At 41.8% G+C, this 21676-nt stretch overlaps 1 protein-coding gene across 2 annotated transcripts in view; it reads right to left on the reverse strand.

Moving 5' to 3' along the window:
• Positions 1–21676, reverse strand: part of CHCHD3 (coiled-coil-helix-coiled-coil-helix domain containing 3) — a 224330-nt gene that overhangs the window by 55413 nt on the left and 147241 nt on the right. For both annotated transcript variants that reach the window (XM_073652481.1, XM_073652482.1), the window contains one exon: positions 16973–17043. In XM_073652481.1, coding sequence (XP_073508582.1) covers positions 16973–17043 — 71 coding nt within the window. The remainder of the gene's footprint in view (positions 1–16972; positions 17044–21676) is intronic.

Below are 21676 nucleotides of genomic sequence, written 5' to 3' on the forward strand. Positions count from 1 at the left end.
TAGACTACAGATATAGATGGAAGTACAGATATAGGAGCAAGCATAGACTACAGATATAGATGGAAGCACAGATATAGAAGCAAGCATAGACTACAGATATAGATGGAAGCACAGATATAGAAGCAAGCATAGACTACAGATATAGATGGAAGTACAGATATAGAAGCAAGCATAGACTACCGATATAGATGGAAGTACAGATATAGGAGCAAGCATAGACTACAGATATAGATGGAAGCACAGATATAGAAGCAAGCAGACTACAGATATAGATGGAAGCACAGATATAGAAGCAAGCATAGACTACAGATATAGATGGAAGCACAGATATAGAAGCAAGCAGACTACAGATATAGATGGAAGCACAGATATAGAAGCAAGCATAGACTACAGATATAGATGGAAGCACAGATATAGAAGCAAGCATAGACTACAGATATAGATGGAAGCACAGATATAGAAGCAAGCATAGACTACAGATAAAGATGGAAGCATAAATATAGATGGAAGCAGACTAAAAAGGTATAGAAGCAAGCATAGAGTACCGATATAGATGGAAGTACAGATATAGAAGCAAGCATAGACTACCGATATAGATGGAAGCACAGATATAGAAGCAAGCAGACTACAGATATAGATGGAAGCACAGATATAGAAGCAAGCATAGACTACAGATATAGATGGAAGCACAGATACAGAAGCAAGCATAGACTACCGATATAGATGGAAGTAGAGATATAGGAGCAAGCATAGACTACAGATATAGATGGAAGCACAGATATAGAAGCAAGCAGACTACAGATATAGATGGAAGCACAGATATAGAAGCAAGCATAGACTACAGATATAGATGGAAGCACAGATATAGAAGCAAGCAGACTACAGATATAGATGGAAGCACAGCTATAGAAGCAAGCATAGACTACAGATATAGATGGAAGCACAGATATAGAAGCAAGCAGACTACAGATATAGATGGAAGCACAGATATAGAAGCAAGCATAGACTACCGATATAGATGGAAGTACAGATATAGGAGCAAGCATAGACTACAGATATAGATGGAAGCACAGATATAGAAGCAAGCATAGACTACAGATATAGATGGAAGCACAGATATAGAAGCAAGCATAGACTACAGATATAGATGGAAGTACAGATATAGAAGCAAGCAGACTACAGATATAGATGGAAGCACAGATATAGAAGCAAGCAGACTACAGATATAGATGGAAGCACAGATATAGGAGCAAGCATAGACTACAGATATAGATGGAAGTACAGATATAGGAGCAAGCATAGACTACAGATATAGATGGAAGCACAGATATAGAAGCAAGCAGACTACAGATATAGATGGAAGCACAGATATAGAAGCAAGCATAGACTACAGATATAGATGGAAGCACAGATATAGAAGCAAGCATAGACAACAGATATAGATGGAAGCACAGATATAGAAGCAAGCAGACTACAGATATAGATGGAAGTACAGATATAAGAGCAAGCATAGACTACAGATATAGATGGAAGCACAGATATAGAAGCAAGCAGACTACAGATATAGATGGAAGCACAGATATAGAAGCAAGCATAGACTACAGATATAGATGGAAGCACAGATATAGAAGCAAGCATAGACTACAGATATAGATGGAAGCACAGATATAGAAGCAAGCATAGACTACAGATATAGATGGAAGTACAGATATAGGAGCAAGCATAGACTACAGATATAGATGGAAGCACAGATATAGAAGCAAGCATAGACTACAGATATAGATGGAAGCACAGATATAGAAGCAAGCATAGACTACAGATATAGATGGAAGTACAGATATAGGAGCAAGCATAGACTACAGATATAGATGGAAGCACAGATATAGGAGCAAGCATAGACTACAGGTATAGATGGAAGCACAGATATAGAAGCAAGCAGACTACAGATATAGATGGAAGCACAGATATAGAAGCAAGCATAGACTACAGATACAGATGGAAGCACAGATATAGAAGCAAGCATAGACTACAGATATAGATGGAAGCACAGATATAGAAGCAAACAGACTACAGATATAGATGGAAGCACAGATATAGAAGCAAGCATAGACTACCGATATAGATGGAAGTACAGGTATAGAGAGAAGCATAAATATAGATGGAAGAATAGACCAAAGGTATACAGGCAAGCATAGAATACAGATATATATGGAAGCACAGATATAGATGCAAGCATAGACTACAGATATAGATGGAAGCACAGGTATAGAGGGAAGCATAAATATAGATGGAAGAATAGACCAAAGGTATAGAGGCAAGTATAGAATACAGATATAGATGGAAGCACAGGTATAGAGGCAAGCATAGAGTACAGATATAGATGGAACACAAATACAGAGGCAAGCATAGAATATATACAGGGTGGTCCAAAAGTAGGTGGCCAGAAAATAACATTTATTTTGATTTATATATAAAATTATATTTACTAACACAAGCATAACATTGACAATTACATTTTATGCTGAACAATAATACAAAAGCCCTTAAATTTTATCAACGCAGGTGCTCAAACTGTTTTCCATCACAATTTGCACAGCTTTGAAGTCTGCCTCTTACGCTTCGACAAACTTTTTTGCACAAGTCTCTTTGGGTATTAATTTCTTGAAATGCATCTCTTATGTAATTTTTCTAATCACTGACACTTTTTGGTTTTCGACTATAAACTTTGTGAGGAATGAAAAATGGAATCTGATTGGTTGCTAAGGACAACTGAGCCAGTTTCCCTTTACACCATGTTTGATAAATCTCCCCCTTCATAACCTTATTACACTTTCTGTCCACCTACTTTTGGACCACCCTGTGTATAGATAGAAGCACAGGTATAGGAGGGAAGCATAAATATAGATGAAGAATAGACTAAAGGTATAGAGGAAAGCATAGAATACAGATATAGATGGAAGCACAGATCTAGAGGGAAGCATAATATACAGATATAGTTGAAAGCACAGATATAGAGGGAAACATGGACTAACAGTATAGAGAGCAGCATAGAATATACTTATAGATGGAAGCAGGAATATAAAGGGAAGAATAGAATCCAGATATAGATGGAATGTAGGAATATAGAGAACTTTTTAATTATCTTTTTACACCTAGGCCGGGAGCAGTGACAAGGTGGCATCCTCTAAATCTAAAGGAAAAAAGGTTTAATCATAATCAGAAATTATTTACTGCAAGGGCAGTGAGATTATGTACAGTAACTATGCCACATGAAGTGATGGTTAATTCACTAATAACGTTCAAAGAGGTCCTGGAAGCCTTTCTTGGAAACTATAATATTACATGTTATGGGTACTGGATTCTGTAATCAGATGTTGATCCAGTGATCTAGTCTTATTGTCACATGTTGAGTTGGAAACACATTTTTCGCCCAATATGGGGTAATTATCTGTCTCATGGGGTTTTTTCCTTCCTCTGGATCAAGATGTTAGGTTATAGGGTGAATCTGATGGACTTGTGTCTCTACCTTCAACCTTAAAAACTATAACTCTACTATTAGGCATTGTAATAAGGCACAAGCATAAAGGAGCGGTATATCACAAGGACCATCTCTGGCCCACATTAAACAGAAGTAGAAGGGCTTTAGCTCTAATGACTGTATTAAGAACGGAAAACCGCTGTATTTCCATTACATCAATTTAAAAATTAGCAAAATAATTCTATTAGAGAATTTACATTTTAATTAATGCCAAGCTAAATTCCTCCCGTCTTTGAAGAGGAGGCAATAAATGACTGAAATAGAAGATTATTCATCAATAGAAGGCCTCATTGCTGTCAGATGAGGGCACAAATATGTAAAGATGTACAGGTGTTTGACTTGGCAAGTGATGAGCATATGACACATTAGTTTAATCCACAATCCAATACAGTTGCACATGAATTAAGAGCTCTTGAAATAGACTTGCCTCATTTTCTCTCATTCCAATTCTTTACCATCATAATCAATAATAGGTTGATCTCTGTCGTGGCTAAGAGGAGCAGATGAATGCATGTGCACAGCTGCAGGATAAGTCGCTCTGAAGGGTACACGAGGATCTCACTGCCGGCATTTCAGCCAAGAAAGATACACAAGCAAACATTTCTACGTTATATATTAGGTTGCCGAAAAGAAATGTGGAAAATCTAAATATTCCACACCATCAAAATTAATATTGTGTGAGAAAGGAGGCAGAGGATGGTCAGAGAAATATCAATTCTGGCGTAAGTCAATGCCACTTCCCGGCGCCTGCGCAATAGAACCCTGCAGCACAGTGCACAGGTAGACGGGGCCGGGATGAAGCAACGCGCGCTCCATGTGAGTGGCGCTTTGCGCACCCGGGAAGTCAGGGAGCACAGTGCACATCACAAGGCCCTGTCGCAGGACCCTGTGATGTGCAGGGGAGGGGGGAATATGATAATTAAGCATATAGGTGGGGATTTGGGGGACTAATAAGCACATAGGCGGGGATTGCTTGGCGTCCCTCGGTGTCTGTAAAGGCAAACGAAGAGATCTCCTGCAACCAACTGCAGGGCGACTGTCTGTCACTTCTGACACACTCATGACAGAGCTCCTCTCCTGAGTTACAATTTTTTTCTGATAATCTACTTGTATGGATAGTCCTACGCATCTGTATATATTTACATGATCATGGTCACACCTACACATGAGACTACATGCATAAAGATGTAGCAATTCAAACTAATAACACACAAGAAAGACTTCACTTCGCGGAAAGTGAACACAAGGAAAAGCCATTGAATTTGTATTATATGCTATTGAATTACTGTTTTCCTTGCATTGGGATAGCTTTGTCACTTCAAAGGAGTTGTCCAAGTTTGGCACAAAAGTCAGCAGTCACTTTATGTGATTGCAGACTTGTGAATCCTCACAACGTGAACGACACTCACTATCAGGGTCAGGATTCTCCTGTGCTGGTGCCGGGAGCAGGAAGTCAAATAACCGCAAATATGTGGTATGCATACTTCCGGGTACACTCAGACTAAACGTGCGCAGTCTCGCTTAATTCACTTGTATGAATATCGCTCACTTGCGTTCACCAGACAGCCTGCTCCCGGCGCCGGAGAATCTGGACAACGCAGTGCTGTGAGGATTCACAAGTCTGCAGTCTGTGATTGCAGACTTTCATGCCAAACCTGGGTCACCCTTTTAAGAATGGGTACATTTGGATATTGTTTCTGAACTCCTAATTAAACCTAATGTACAGCAATATGATTCAAGACTTTAGCATGTGGCTTCCACGATTCTCTTCCACTCGGCCGCCAGTATCCATTCATCCCAAATCATAACCACAATGGTTTTACGATTATGATTTACAGTGATGTTTCTCGAATCCAAATTTTTGTATGGCTTTTGAAATAATAAGATTTGGTTTGAAATCAAATTTTAGACCAAACTTTAAAAACAGCAATGTATACAGGGCTGTGGAGTCGGTAAACCAAACCACCGACTCAGACTCCTCAATTTCCCTGACTCCCGACTCCACAGCCCTGCCTCACTACTGAGCATGTTCATAAAGTGCAGTACAGATTCATCTCCACTAAAAGCCGAGAGCCTTAGATCAGGAACAGAACAGACATTTATAGGACATTTCATAACTTTCCCAAATTCTTATGAAAACATTTACAGCACATTCTGCATTGTACTACTGTACCAATTTATTATATACTTTAGGAGTTGGTCCATTTTTTACCGACTCCAAAGCCCTGACTATATATCCATAGAAGTAAAGTTCGCATCTGCCAAAACCAGATTTATCCATCACACTACCAGTTAGAGAAGCACATGTCCAAAGGCACTTTATATTGTTCCAGCTGACAGGTATCAATGGGCATGCACAATTTATGCTGTGCTCAAAAAGTATGATTCAATTATCAATAATATTTAGCCTGAATTCCCCCAACGGGGAGCCCCCCTACCCCCAACGGGGAGCCCCCCCACCCACTACAGATTCACATTCCCCATAAGGCTGTAGAGTTTCAATCAAAGTAGAAGAAGTTGGGCATTCAGGTCTCGATCCTTTTTTCGGCGAGGATTTTGGAAACATTTTTCTCAATGAGAAATGCATATGTCCAGCTGGAAAAATCATGAGCTACAAAATATCCTTTATTTATAAAAACTAGTGTTATATAGATGTGATCAAGTGGGAGGGTAGCAAACCTACGCGTTTCGATATTAGGCCTTACTCATGGATTGCACAACAGATAATGCTGCTCATACTTATGATGAAATACAATATCACAGGTTAAAATATAGTCACTCTCAAATTACTCCACAGGTAAAAACATGAAAACAGCTGAATATGTTAAAAACAGATATATGAGGCAATAAAACACAGAGATGTTATATTAGAAATGAAGATCGTACATTTTTTAGCTTTGGTCATGATATATCCAAAACTTGTTATTATGTGGCTATATATGATTGTTTCAGTCCTATGTCAATGGTACAATATTCAATGTCAGACGTTTTATAAATTGCCATTTCTTTGAATGACTGCTCCCTATGGAAACTAGAATGATGATGGGGGTAAATTTACAGAATGATTTAAACTATGACTGTTGATTTATTTCTAATATAACATCTGTGTTCTAGAGTCTCATGTCTGTTTTCAGGGGTTATATTCACACATCTTTTTATGCTTTTTCGTTTGGAGTAATTTTGGATGGACTAGAGCAGGGGTCCTCAAACTTTTTAAACAGGGGGCCAGTTCACGGTCCCTCAGACCATTGGAGGGCCGGAATATAGTTTTTTAAAAAAAAACTATGAACAAATTCCTATGCACACTGCACATATCTTATTTTGTAGTAAAAAAAACAATACAGGAACAAATACAATATTTAAAATGAAGAACAAGTAAAGTTAAATCAACCGGTATTTCAATAGGTAGGTAACTGTACCCAATAGGCAGCATAGGTCCCCAATAGGCAGGTAAATATCCCCAATAGGCAGGTAAATGTACCCAATAGGCAGGTAAATATCCCCAATAGGCAGCATAGGTCCCCAATAGGCAGGTAAATATCCCCAATAGGCATCATAGGTCCCCAATAGGCAGGTAAATGTACCCAATAGGCAGCATAGGTTCCCAATAGGCAGGTAAATATCCCCAATAGGCAGCATAGGTCCCCAATAGGCAGCATAGGTTCCCAATAGGCAGGTAAATATCCCCAATAGGCAGCATAGGTCCCCAATAGGCAGCATAGGTCCCCAATAGGCAGGTAAATGTCCCCAATAGGCAGGTAAATGTACCCAATAGGCAGCATAGGTTCCCAATAGGCAGGTAAATATCCCCAATAGGCAGCATAGGTCCCCAATAGGCAGCATAGGTCCCCAATAGGCAGGTAAATATCCCCAATAGGCAGCATAGGTCCCCAATAGGCAGGTAAATGTACCCAATAGGCAGCATAGGTTCCCAATAGGCAGGTAAATATCCCCAATAGGCAGCATAGGTCCCCAATAGGCAGCATAGGTCCCCAATAGGCAGGTAAATATCCCCAATAGGCAGCATAGGTCCCCAATAGGCAGGTAAATGTACCCAATAGGCAGCATAGGTTCCCAATAGGCAGGTAAATATCCCCAATAGGCAGCATAGGTCCCCAATAGGCAGCATAGGTTCCCAATAGGCAGGTAAATATCCCCAATAGGCAGCATAGGTCCCCAATAGGCAGGTAAATGTCCCCAATAGGCAGCATAGGTCCCCAATAGGCAGGTAAATGTCCCCAATAGGCAGGTAAATGTACCCAATAGGCAGCATAGGTTCCCAATAGGCAGGTAAATATCCCCAATAGGCAGCATAGGTCCCCAATAGGCAGGTAAATATCCCCAATAGGCAGCATAGGTCCCCAATAGGCAGGTAAATATCCCCAATAGGCAGGTAAATGTACCCAATAGGCAGCATAGGTTCCCAATAGGCAGGTAAATATCCCCAATAGGCAGCATAGGTCCCCAATAGGCAGGTAAATATCCCCAATAGGCAGCATAGGTCCCCAATAGGCAGCATATGTCCCCAATAGGCAGGTAAATATCCCCAATAGGCAGCATAGGTCCCCAATAGGCAGGTAAATGTACCCAATAGGCAGCATAGGTCCCCAATAGGTAGGTAAATATCCCCAATAGGCAGCATAGGTCCCCAATAGGCAGGTAAATGTACCCAATAGGCAGCATAGGTCCCCAATATGTAGGTAAATATCCCCAATAGGCAGCATAGGTCCTCAATGGGCAGGTAAATGTTCCCAATAGGCAGCATAGGTCCCCAATAGGCAGGTAAATATCCCCAATAGGCAGCATAGGTCCCCAATAGACAGGTAAATATCCCCAATAGGCAGGTAAATGTACCCAATAGGCAGCATAGGTTCCCAATAGGCAGGTAAATATCCCCAATAGGCAGCATAGGTCCCCTATAGGCAGCATAGGTTCCCAATAGGCAGGTAAATATCCCCAATAGGCAGCATAGGTCCCCAATAGGCAGCATAGGTCCCCAATAGGCAGGTAAATGTACCCAATAGGCAGCATAGGTTCCCAATAGGCAGGTAAATATCCCCAATAGGCAGCATAGGTCCCCAATAGGCAGCATAGGTCCCCAATAGGCAGGTAAATATCCCCAATAGGCAGCATAGGTCCCCAATAGGCAGGTAAATATCCCCAATAGGCAGGTAAATGTACCCAATAGGCAGCATAGGTTCCCAATAGGCAGGTAAATATCCCCAATAGGCAGCATAGGTCCCCAATAGGCAGGTAAATATCCCCAATAGGCAGAATAGGTCCCCAATAGGCAGCATAGGTCCCCAATAGGCAGGTAAATATCCCCAATAGGCAGCATAGGTCCCCAATAGGCAGGTAAATGTACCCAATAGGCAGCATATGTCCCCAATAGGTAGGTAAATATCCCCAATAGGCAGCATAGGTCCCCAATAGGCAGGTAAATGTACCCAATAGGCAGCATAGGTCCCCAATAGGTAGGTAAATATCCCCAATAGGCAGCATAGGTCCTCAATGGGCAGGTAAATGTTCCCAATAGGCAGCATAGGTCCCCAATAGGCAGGTAAATATCCCCAATAGGCAGCATAGGTCCCCAATGGGCAGGTAAATGTTCCCAATAGGCAGGCTGTTTCCCCCTTATAATGCCATATGCAGGCGGTCCCCCCCCCCCCCCTTATAATGCCCCATGCAGGCTGTTCCCCCCCCTTATAATGCCCCATGCTGGATGCCACCCCCCATATAATGCCCCATGCAGGATGTCCCTTTCTCACACCATATAATGCCCCATGCAAGATATCACTCCCCTGTCTTTATAATGCCCCATGCAGGATGTCCCTTTCCCCCCCATATAATGCCCCATGCAGGATGTCACCCCCCATATCATGCCCCATGCAGGATATCACCCCCCTGTCTTTATAATGCCCCATGCAGCATGTCACCCCCCCATATAATGCCCCATGCAGCATGTCACCCCCCATATAATGCCCCATGCAGCATGCCACCCCCCATATAATGCCCCATGCAGCATGTCACCCTCCCCCCCATATAATGCCCCATGCAGCATGTCACCCCCCATATCATGCCCCATGCAGCATGTCACCCCCCATATCATGCCCCATGCAGGATGTCACCCCCCCATATAATGCCCCATGCAGGATATCACTCCCCTTTCTTTATAATGCCCCATGCAGCATGTCACCCCCCCATATAATGCCCCATGCAGCATGTCACCCCCCATATAATGCCCCATGCAGCATGCCACCCCCCATATAATGCCCCATGCAGCATGTCACCCTCCCCCCCATATAATGCCCCATGCAGCATGTCACCCCCCATATCATGCCCCATGCAGCATGTCACCCCCCATATCATGCCCCATGCAGGATGTCACCCCCCCATATAATGCCCCATGCAGGATATCACTCCCCTTTCTTTATAATGCCCCATGCAGCATGTCACCCCCCCATATAATGCCCCATGCAGCATGTCACCCCCCATATAATGCCCCATGCAGCATGCCACCCCCCATATAATGCCCCATGCAGCATGTCACCCTCCCCCCCATATAATGCCCCATGCAGCATGTCACCCCCCATATCATGCCCCATGCAGCATGTCACCCCCCATATCATGCCCCATGCAGGATGTCACCCCCCCATATAATGCCCCATGCAGGATATCACTCCCCTTTCTTTATAATGCCCCATGCAGCATGTCACCCCCCCATATAATGCCCCATGCAGCATGTCACCCCCCCCATATAATGCCCCATGCAGCATGTCACCCCCCCATATAATGCCCCATGCAGCATGTCACCCCCCCCATATAATGCCCCATGCAGCATGTCACCCCCCCATATAATGCCCCATGCAGCATGTCACCCCCCATATAATGCCCCATGCAGCATGTCACCCTCCCCCCCATATAATGCCCCATGCAGCATGTCACCCTCCCCCCCATATAATGCCCCATGCAGCATGTCACCCCCCCATATAATGTCCCATGCAGGATGTCACCCCCCATATCATGCCCCATGCAGGATGTCAGCCCCCCATATTATACCCCTTGCAGAATGTCAGCCCCCCATATAATGACCTATGCCTCCATACATTAAAAAAAAAAAAATCCAATACTCGCCTCACTTCTCACTTGCTGCCGCTGCTCTACTCTGGTCTGGACTCCAGCGTCGCGGCGGGGTTGTCCAGCTCTTGAGCTTCCTGTGACGGCACTCAGGAGGGCGCGGTGTAAAGACATCACCGCGCCCTCTGATCTGAGACGGGCACTGGCACTGCTCTCCTCTCCTCCGCCCATAGCCGTAGTTTGAGGACCCCTGGACTAGAGTTTAACATGTGAAGTTAGATATCATGATAAGTATAAGTAGTATTATCTGTAGTGCAGATCCAGAGGAAGGTGTAACGCTGAAACGCATAGGTTTGCTAATCAGCCAAGTGATCACATCTATATACTACTAATTTTCTAATGTTATAAATAAAAGGATATTTTTAGCTCATGATTGTTCTTGCTGGACACATGGATTTTTCTGCTTCTCATTTATCAAGTAGTGCTCGGACACGTCCATGCAGGAAATCAGCTGTGGCTGTGAGGATATAAGCTGATGCTGCTCTTTTTGAACTATCATATTCACTTCAATGGAATCAGAAATAGGACCTGTTCATCTCCAACATTAGTAGCGATCACATCTGATAATGTTCAAACCAGTGAGATTCTATCACTGACATATCATAAATGTCAATGGTGGTTAAACCCTTCTGAAGTGATCCTTTCAGGTCTCCTAGGTTCCCACAATTGAAGGCAGCATTAGATAGAAAATGATGTAATCCTGAACACAGTATATCCTATGTCTTTTATTTTTATGTAAAAAATGAGCCCATCTGGTCTAAACAGGAAGTACAGAGAGTAGAAGACAGGCAGCGGTGGAAGGGGAGCGACGGGGAATCCGTGAGATGAGCATACATTATTTTCTTATGTTTAAAAGGGAACAGGCCACTAGATTCGTGCTGCTTAACCATGGGCAGAATGAACAAGAACTTGGCTGCGTGATTGCAAAAAAACAGTTTTCAAAGCCAGAGAGAGACATGACTAATCCAGTACAATCCATGACTAGCTTCTCATCGTCCAGCTCCAGTTGAATAATAGGTCTCTCCCCACTGAAGCGGTGCTGGCAGAAACTGGCCGATGGCTGTGCCAGACTAGTCCCGTCTCTCTCCCTATGGTCCCCAGCCAGCTTTGCAAACTATGTTTACTCTGAAATGCCACAGTGTTTCAGAGTAAGACATACCGTGACACGGGCAGCATGAATCTAGTGACAGGTTCCCTTTAAACATAATGGGAATTACATTTTTTAAATAATTTCAAGGGAGAAGATCTGTTGCTTTGAGAAAATGTAGAAAACACTGCAGGTTAACAAACACCGTGGAAAAGATGGTCCTGGGTCTAAATTTATCAATAATTTCTAGGTTAATGATCTATTAACACCCAGTTTATTTCCTTTGGTATCATTTTATGTGGGTAAACAAAAATGTTTTATTTTCTTTTTACTGTAGAAAATAGCAAAAGGCAATGGTACTCACCAGCCAAGGTTTCAAGAAAAAATGCACACCAGGACACGGCCGGCCCAGTGAGAGTGGGTGAGGGCGATTGTTCATCAGCATTCTGCACCTGCGTTACCTCCTTCTAACAAAAGGGGGCCGGCCGTGTCTATTGTTCTGGCTATGCTGTCTGTTTTTCTTTTTACTGTGACACAAACTCTTTGAAATAAGCAGCTATGACCAGGGGAACTGATGTCAGAAGTCTGGATGTACTGGCAATCCCTCTACTTCTATAAACTATACCCCGCAGAACGAATGAAACTAGCGTATGCTGTGATCTTTACAAAAATCGCTCATGTGCACTAGCACACTGGTCAGTGTGGGGTGAATTTGCAGCCCCTTTGGCAGCAAATATATTCAACTGAACAGAGCATTAGGCTATGTGCGCACGATCAGGATTTGAAGCAGAAATTTCCTGAGCGTTTCTGCATCTCCTTGGCAGGAAAAACTGAGCGGTTTTGCTGCATTTTGGATGCGTTTTTTGGAGCTAAATAAAATTATTTGGTGGGACATCGCTTAAACCCTTGGATTACCGTTAGAACTGGGGTGAGTATATGAATTAAAGAATGTGTCTGTTGTATTTCAAATAGGGTGATTGTTATCAGCGGGAGCGGCGGTCATATGAGAGGAGTAGTAGTCCTCCTCTCCCGGACCCAGGTACCACCCTTAGCGTGTTTCCGGCACGAATTCGTGCCCATTGGCTTTAATTGGAAGGCAGCAAATCCATAGGTATAGATATTATGGTATACTGAGCGGAAATTTCCCCATCACGTGCACAGCACATCAGGATTACCATTGCTATAGCTGGCAGACCTATTAACAAGCGTTTTCGCAGCAGGAAAACCGCCGCGTAAACGCATCAAAAACGCTTTGTGTGCACATAGCCTTAATCAAATTACATATAATCACAGCCTATGCTGCACTAAGCTATAGCAAGGCATGAAAACAGTGCAACACTAATGACATGCTATATATGCTCTAAGGTAGAAATACCACTGGTTCCAAATCAAGGTTTTATGACACACTTGCAGCATCGCCTGAAGGTTAAAGGATTTGTTTAAACCCCTTCACGACCTAGGACGTATAGGTACGTCATAAGTCGTGCATACCCCTTTAATGCGGGCTCCGTCTTTTTTGCCCCATTCAAAATAAAACAAAAAATGCACATATTTACGTTTTTTTGTAACAGCAAAATTGCAATAGCAAGCGATCAAAACATCGTATCTACCCCAAAATGGTATCAATAAAAACATCAGCTCAGTGCGGAAAAACAAGACTTCAACCAGCCCCAGATCCCTAAATATGGAGATGCTACGGGGTCTCAGAAAATGGCTTTTTTTTTTAACAAAACTTTGTTTGTTTTTTTAAAACCACATAAATATAAACAATTGTGGAATAGCACTTTTTTTTGCCGTACACCATATGGCAAAATCAGCGGTGTCGTTCAAAAGTACAACTTGTCCTGAAAATAACAAGCCCTCATGAGGCAATATTGATGGAAAAATAAAAAAGTTATGGCTCTGGGAAGATGTGGAGTAAAAAAACAAATGCAAAAAAAATGAAAAATCCCAAGGTCGTGAGGGGGTTGAAACCATTAGAACTTTAACCCCTTACCAGCTTACGACTCAGCGTTATGTGATATGCCGGCTCCCTGACATTGATCATTGCCCTGCAAGAAGATATTCAGCCATCACATGTCTCTAACAGCTACTTGTAGATATGCGCTCCACCTGCAGCTGTTAACCTATTAGATGCCACTGTCGATCTCTGACAGCAGCATTTACAGCGCGCTGGTGGAGGGAGGGGTGGCACGTCATTCTATGTGCCCAACGCCACCCCTATGATGCAATCGCGGGGTGGCAATGGGTTGCCATTACAGCAACTGTACTGTTAAAGCTGCTGCCAGTCCTGTAAAGGCCAGCTTCTGACAATGATGTTTCCTATATACAGCAATACTGTGGTATTGCTGCATATATCACAAGCAATCAGATTTTAACAGGTTCAAGTCCCCTAAAGGGACTCACAAACATAGTGAAAAGTGTAAAAAACTAGCTTTAAAAAAATATTAAAAAAACACATTCATAATCGACACCTCCCCCATAAAAAAAAAAAAAAACACATTTGGAATAGTTATGTCTGTACAAGTCCGATTTATCAAAATATAAACTTAAATAACCTGGTAGGAAAACGGCGTAATGGGGGGAAAAAATCTAAATGCCAGAATCACGTGGGTTTTTGTTCCAGCTGCCGCAACATTGCAAAAGTGCAATGAAAGGCTATCAAAACATCAGATATGCCCTAAAATGGTATCAATTAAAAAAAAAATCAGCACAGTGCACAAAAAACAAGCCCTCACACAGCCCCATCGACTGAAAATGTAAAATGTTACAGACACAAGCAAAATGTATTTTTTTTTTTTTTACTACAAACTTCCGGAAAAAAATTAAACAAAAAACTATTAATGTTTGGTGTCTTTGCAATTGTATTGATCTTGAGAATCACATTGCTATTTAATTTTTACTGTATCGTGAACACTGTAAATAAAAAACTTTAAAAACAATGAAATTGCACTTTTTTTGCAATTTTGTCACACTTTTTCCCGCTGTTCAGTACATCACATGAAAAAATGAAGGTGTCATTCAAAAGTACAACTTGTCTCGCAAAAAACAAGACCTCATATAGGTGTCAATGGAAAAATGAAAACGTTTAAGCTCTTGAAAAAAGAAGAGGAAAAAACAAAACCACAAAATAGCAATATCTGGAAGGGGTTAAACAAGAATTTATTATATGGTTAATCTTCCCCTAATTGTTTGGTTTTAGACACTACTGCCAAAGAAGAAACTAATAAGTCTTAATAGGCCAGCAATCCAATTAAGTAGGGGAGTATCAACATGTTGCAATATAGGAATTCAATTAATATACTAATTTTATAAAGATGAAGCCCAAAGTCCCCTCTGTGAATGAAGCAGTGGTCCAGCATATACCCCACTACGCCATTCATAAAGGGGGATTATTTACCACTTATCCTGAAGACACCTATTAAATGAATTTAGTGGGGAAAACCCCTATAACAGATTTATGAAAAATCTGCAATTAAAACATAATCCTATTTTATGCTATTAGCCCTGTTAAAAATAACTAACAAGAGGTAGAAAAAAAAACTTTCGGGACACGATATCAGCTCCTTGATTACTGTGATTTTAGTAGAATAATAAAGCCGTTATACGTTGACTCAGATGGCCATGGGGAATACAATGTTACCGAGGCATCTGCTGTGTTTCCTGCTACCGTCCCTTTAATTACAAAGGGGAGGAAAGCGAATACAAATGTAGAAATGTAATTACTTTGTAAAAGCCCAAATCCTAGCCCAAAGCCATGTTCTTCCTGTAATATCAAATTCTTCTCTTCTTGTGTAAACTTTTCATTACAAAGACGACATCTTCATAATCGAATGAAAATGGTTATAATGCAACTCCTGGAAATATTATTCCTGCATTAGAAACAGTCGCATGTTTTAGTAATGTTCTTTTAATGCAATTTGCGCTGTGCAGGAGCCCATTGAACTTGATCATTTAGAATGTGATCAATGTGAATTAGCGGCTCACAGAGATAAAGCATTTGATCATTGGGAATGTGATCAATGTTTCTTGAGGCCAAGCACAGATAAGGCATTTATCAAGAGTGTGCATAATTGTAAGCTCATTTGCACTAAGAGAAAGAGGTAATAAGCTTCTCTCCGTGTACAATGTGCATTCCAATCATTTGTTATATGCTTGGAGTGATTCAGGTGGCATTCAACTCTTCTTTCTGACACCATTGCCTTAAACTCTTTGTACTAATGACAAAAGAATAGAAGCCATGCCATTGTCATCAAGGGCAGAACAATTTCACACAGCCTCCTAGGATTGTGTGATCAGCAGGAACTACCTACAGCAATTGCATTAGTTATGTAAAATGTCAGTGATAGGCTTCTTAAGACTGGACATCAATTGTGAATGAATACAAGTTTGGGGGCGATTATTCTCAGCTTTAAGGCTCCTTCTCTAGCCGCATGCTGCCATTGCAAGGAGTTACTTGCATGCAGTTTTCGGTTCAATACAAAAAAACATATCCCGTCAGCTCCCCCTAGTGGTGGCAGCAGAGACTTCTAATTGTATTAAATGTTAGGGGGAGGATTTTGATAATTTTTTTTTCAAATGAAAGCCCCAAACAAACTATTAGAATATTTGATGGCATCCACTTCTACAGTTTCATCTACAAATAAACTGATAAGCAATAAACACAGAAAGAACGCCCCCCCCCTCCCCCAGGTCTCTCTTTCCTATTCATGTGCAAATTGTCAGCAGGTGTTTTTTGGATGACCTTAGAGGGATTGGTGAAGTTTAGTCTAACATATATCGAGGGCTTTATCCAAGGACACAATAAGTGCAGATACGTAGCATTTTACCTATGTGAACTGCCCATAATAATTACAGATTCAGCCTTTGCCTAACGGGTTTACACCAAGTGCCTGAGAAATGTGTCCAAAGGTTGAAATTTTATTAAAAAATAAAATAAAAAAAGTATACATATTAGCACTGCGGACAAAGGCAGGTATTGGCTGCAACACATCACGTGACGGTAAGTCATTACTGCAGCCCAGTAAGCAATGAGCAGTGGGGACCTACAGCACATACATTTATTAATAATTATATTACATTTCACTTTTCAGGATAAATTTGCCAGGAACTCTGACACTAACAATATAGGAGCCATATACACCATATAGAAGTCTTTTTTTCTATCACTTACAAATAAAAATACAAAAAACAAACAAAACTGGCCTTACTTGAATCTTGACTCCACAGTGTTTGCAGCGGATTGATATTGTTCAGTAGTAACTTTATAAAACTGAGCACTCTGAAAAACAAAAAGTCAGTAAAAAGTTCAGTTCACACAGAGTGGAGTGGGAGAGAGGGAAAAGGGCAAGACTGACTGCCTACTTGAATTCGTGTAGATCCTGCCGTGTTCAGGATAATGATTCACTCAAAGAGTTTGTCCTTTAAATTGGTTATATGTATGATAGTGGGATACCTGGCTGAGACTCCCACTGATCCCAAAATTGGTGGGCCCAAAGTCTCATGTGGATGAAAAGTTAGTATGTGAGACTACAAGGACCATGAATAACAGACTAAATCTTCCAGTGTCCTATATGTTCACTAAAGGGTCATCCACACAAGGTGCTTAGGAATCCACATTCTTCTGTGATCAGTTGGGGGTCTTTTCGGACCAACCCCCATTTTCACCTATGAGAAATTGATATAAGATGAGAGATGTACGTAGTTTACGGGACAACCCTTTTAAAGATTTATCCAATTCGAGAAATTTGGCTCCAGTACCTGGATGCAACTCGTCAGACGCTCCATATTCATGTACATACTGCTCACAAAAATAAAGGGAACAATCAAATAACACATCCTAGATCTGAATGAATGAAATATTCTCATTGAATACTTTGTTCTGTACAAAGTTGAATGTGCTGACAACAAAAATCACTCAAAAATAATCAATGGAAATCAAATTTATTAACCAATCGAGGCCTGGATTTGGAGTCACCCCCAAAATTAAAGTGGAAAAACACACTACAGGCTGATCCAACTTTGATGTAATGTCCTTAAAACAAGTCAAAATGAGGCTCAGTATTGTGTGTGGCCTCCACGTGCCTGTATGACCTCCCTACAACGCCTGGGCATGCTCCTGATGAGGTTGCGGATGGTCTCCTGTGGGATCTCCTCCCAGACCTGGACTAAAGCATCCGCCAACTCCAGGACAGTCTGCGGTGCAACGTGACGTTGGTGGATGGAGCGAGACATGATGTCCCATATGTGCTCAATCGAATTCAGGTCTGGGGAACGGGCAGGCCAGTCCATAGCTTCATTGCCTTCATCTTGCAGGAGCTGCTGACACACTCCAGCCACATGAGGTCTGGCATTGTCCTGAATTAGGAGGAACCCAGGGCCAACCACACCAGCATATTGTCTCACAAGGGGGCTGAGGATCTCATCTCGGTACCTAATGGCAGTCAGACTACCTTTGGCGAGCACATGGAGGGCTGTGCGGCCCTCCAAAGAAATGCCACCCCACACCATTACTGACCCACTGCCAAACCGGTCATGCTGAAGGATGTTGCAGGCAGCAGATCGCTCTCCACGGCGTCCCCAGACTCTGTCACGTCTGTCACATGTGCTCAGTGTGAACCCGCTTTCATCTGTGGAGTACAGGGCGCCAGTGGCCACTTTACCAATCCTGGTGTTCTGTGGCAAATGCCAAGCGTGCTGCACGGTGTTGGGCTGTAAGCACAACCCCCATCTGTCGACGTCGGGCCCTCATACCACCTTCATGGAGTCGGTTTCTAACCGTTTGTGCAGACACATGCACATTTGTGGCCTGCTGGAGGTCATTTTGCAGGGCTCTGGCAGTGTTCCTCCTGTTCCTCCTTGCACAAAGGCGGAGGTAGCGGTCCAGCTGATGGGTTGTTGCCCTCCTATGACTCCCTCTACATCTCCTGGTATCTGCTCCATGCTCCGGACACACACACACACGAACAAAAAAAAAATCCATATTCGATAACATATCTCAAACTGCCATAGCAATAGGCTGCAAAGAACCATACGTACATTAACCCCTTTAAAGCCTGGGGCGTATTAGTACGCCCCAGGCCGTCACCCCCGGTTCAGTGAGGGCTCCGACGCGGAGCCCGCACTGAACCGGGCACATGTCAGCTGATTTATACAGCTGACATGTGCCCGCAACAGCCGAGGGTGGAATCGCGATCCACCCGGGGCTGTTAGCCAGTTAAATGCCGCTGTCAACCTTTGACAGCGGCATTTAACAGCGTGGCGCTGGAAGCGCATCACTTACCCCGCCCATCAGTGACCCTGTCACGTGATCGCGGGTCACTGATGAGTGGGCATGACAACCCTGGGTCTGCAGCAGACCCCAGTGGTTGTCATGTATTGATCACGATGAGCGCCACCTAGTGGTCGGCGCTCATAGCACAGGAGCATTTCTGCTACATAGAGGTGATCTGCTCATCACCTCTATGTAGCAGAGGCGATCGGACAGTTGCTGCTTCTAGTCTTCTATGGAGACTATAGAAGCAAGCAAAAAGTGTAAAAAAAATGTTAAAAAATATTTAAAAAAATAAAAAAGTTTAAATCACCCCCCCCCCCTTTAAAAAAAAAAAAAAAAAAAAAAACACATACACATACTTGGTATCGGAGCTCAGAATCGCCCGATCTATCAATATAAAAAAAGAATTAATCCGAACGGTAAACGGCGTAACAAGAAAAAAAATTCTAAACGCCAGAATTACGTTTTTTGGTCGCCGCAACATTGCAATAAAATGCAATAACGGGCGATCAAAACATCTGATCTACCCCAAAATGGTATCAATAAAAACGTCAGCTCGCGGCGCAAAAAATAAGCCGTCTCCCGGCCCCAGATCTCGAAAAATGGAGACCCTACGGGTCTCGGAAAATGGCGCTGTTTTTTTTTTTTTAGTTTTAAGCAAACTTTGGATTTTTTTTTCACCACTTAAATAAAAAAGAACCTATACATGTTTGGTATCTACGAACTCGTAATGACCTGGAGAATAAGAATGGCAGGTCAGTTTTAGCATTTAGTGAACATGGTAAAAAAAAAAAAAAAAAAACATCAGTGGTATTGCACTTTTTTTGCAATTTCACCGCACTTGGAATTTTTTTCCCATTTTCCCATACACAATATGGTAAAACCAATAATGTCATTCAATCAAAAGTACAACTCGTCCCGCAAAAAATAAGCCCTCACACGGCCATATTGACCAAAAAATAAAAACGCTATGGCTCTTAGAACAAGGGGAGCAAAAAACAAAAATGCAAAAAAGGAAAATCCCAGGGTCCTTAAGGGGTTAATGGATAAAGATAATATTACCAGATGACACGATAATGGAAAAAGAAGTCACGGCGACAAGCCCGATATCACAGCCATGTTAGTTTCGCACTCTAGCTGTGTCAGAAGCACAAGGTACAATGGATTTGTATTCTAAACACTGTAGTGTACTCCGCTCTTACTTTGACTTAACCAATGAATTATTTTAATGAAGGCTACCCACCATGTCATTTTCCCTTTAGATGCACTGGAGCAGAAAAAAAATAGCCGCATAAGGGTACATAGCCTTTAACACAATAACAGAAAATGAGACCTTTAAAATAATGCCAGTTTATATTAAAAGAACAAGTTGAAAACTGAAGGCAGAATACAAACCACATTACTTCTGTCTTGAAGATAAACACACTGAATTTAAGCTCTTTGAAGCCTATTTTCATAAACCGTTTATTTCACTATTATCACAGAAGCAATCAACTACTGGAAAGGTCGTCATTCAGATATCCTAAATAAGCACGACACTGGTGGTGAAAATAGCTTCTTTGACCCAAAAACATAAGAAAGCCCAAATTAAATGGTCTGTACTGTAAATCCTATTATTTTTTTAAAAAGCTAAACGCATGATACACAGGCAAGTATTGCAGGATGCAAAAAGGTAAAATCACTTCTCTAAAATAGTGACTGATGTATAGATACAGGATATTGACCAGCACACAAGTATTGAATCATTCGCAATCTCATCAGAGGTTTAGCCATTGTCCGAGACTTTTACAATGTCTGATTAGTGGGGGTGCAGCACCGCAGGCTGGAAGTGCTCAATTGCGGACATAAATAGCACAGCTCTGTCAACAGTAGTGTAACCACGGCTAGGTACTGCATTCCGCCTCCTATTCAAATCAGTAGGGATTGAATGTGAAGTGTATGGCCGCGGCCACAATACAGTTGAAGGATCTGTCCAGATCCGCAACTGAGCAGCTCTGTCCACTGCTGGCACAGAGAACAGCTGACTGGTGGTGGTGCCAAGTGTTGCACCCCCATCAATCAGATATTAATGACCTATACTGAGGATAGGCCATCAATGAAAAAGTCCCCTTTAAAGGTTCTACATAAAATACAAATACTACCTATATATTAAGGATCGATCAAAATTTCCTTTGGTATTGGTCTTTCTTTTCTTTCTACATTGGGCAGAATAGAACAGCAGTCAATATTTTTTATCCACCGTGGAATTCCGCATGTACATCTTTTACAGTGCTGATGGATGGTACAGGAATATAGCAATATATATATCTATTTTTTTAAATAAAATAGAGGAGTTATTTATGTAGGCAATTGTATTGCAATGCTTTCCATGTATGGAAATATAGGATGTAATGACAATCCATATATCATAATTACATTTGTCGGTTCACATGTTGAGAGGGCAGTGTGTTTTTTTATTTTTTTTACACAGTCCTGAAATCAAAGAAATAAGAGTATATAAAAATAAAATTTAAAGCAAAAAAAAAAAAATCAGTACTCCTGTCCAAAAATAACTATTTTTGACACAATTCAACATAATGTTTGCATTGCTGTTTGGCTAGAGTGATATTTTACTGCAATGACTAAATGAGAAATTAAGGAA

This window comes from Phyllobates terribilis, unplaced genomic scaffold (genome assembly GCF_046119375.1).
Source record: "Phyllobates terribilis strain yellow unplaced genomic scaffold, ASM4611937v1 Scaffold_11__3_contigs__length_659146591, whole genome shotgun sequence".
NCBI classification, from domain to species: Eukaryota; Metazoa; Chordata; class Amphibia; order Anura; family Dendrobatidae; genus Phyllobates; species Phyllobates terribilis.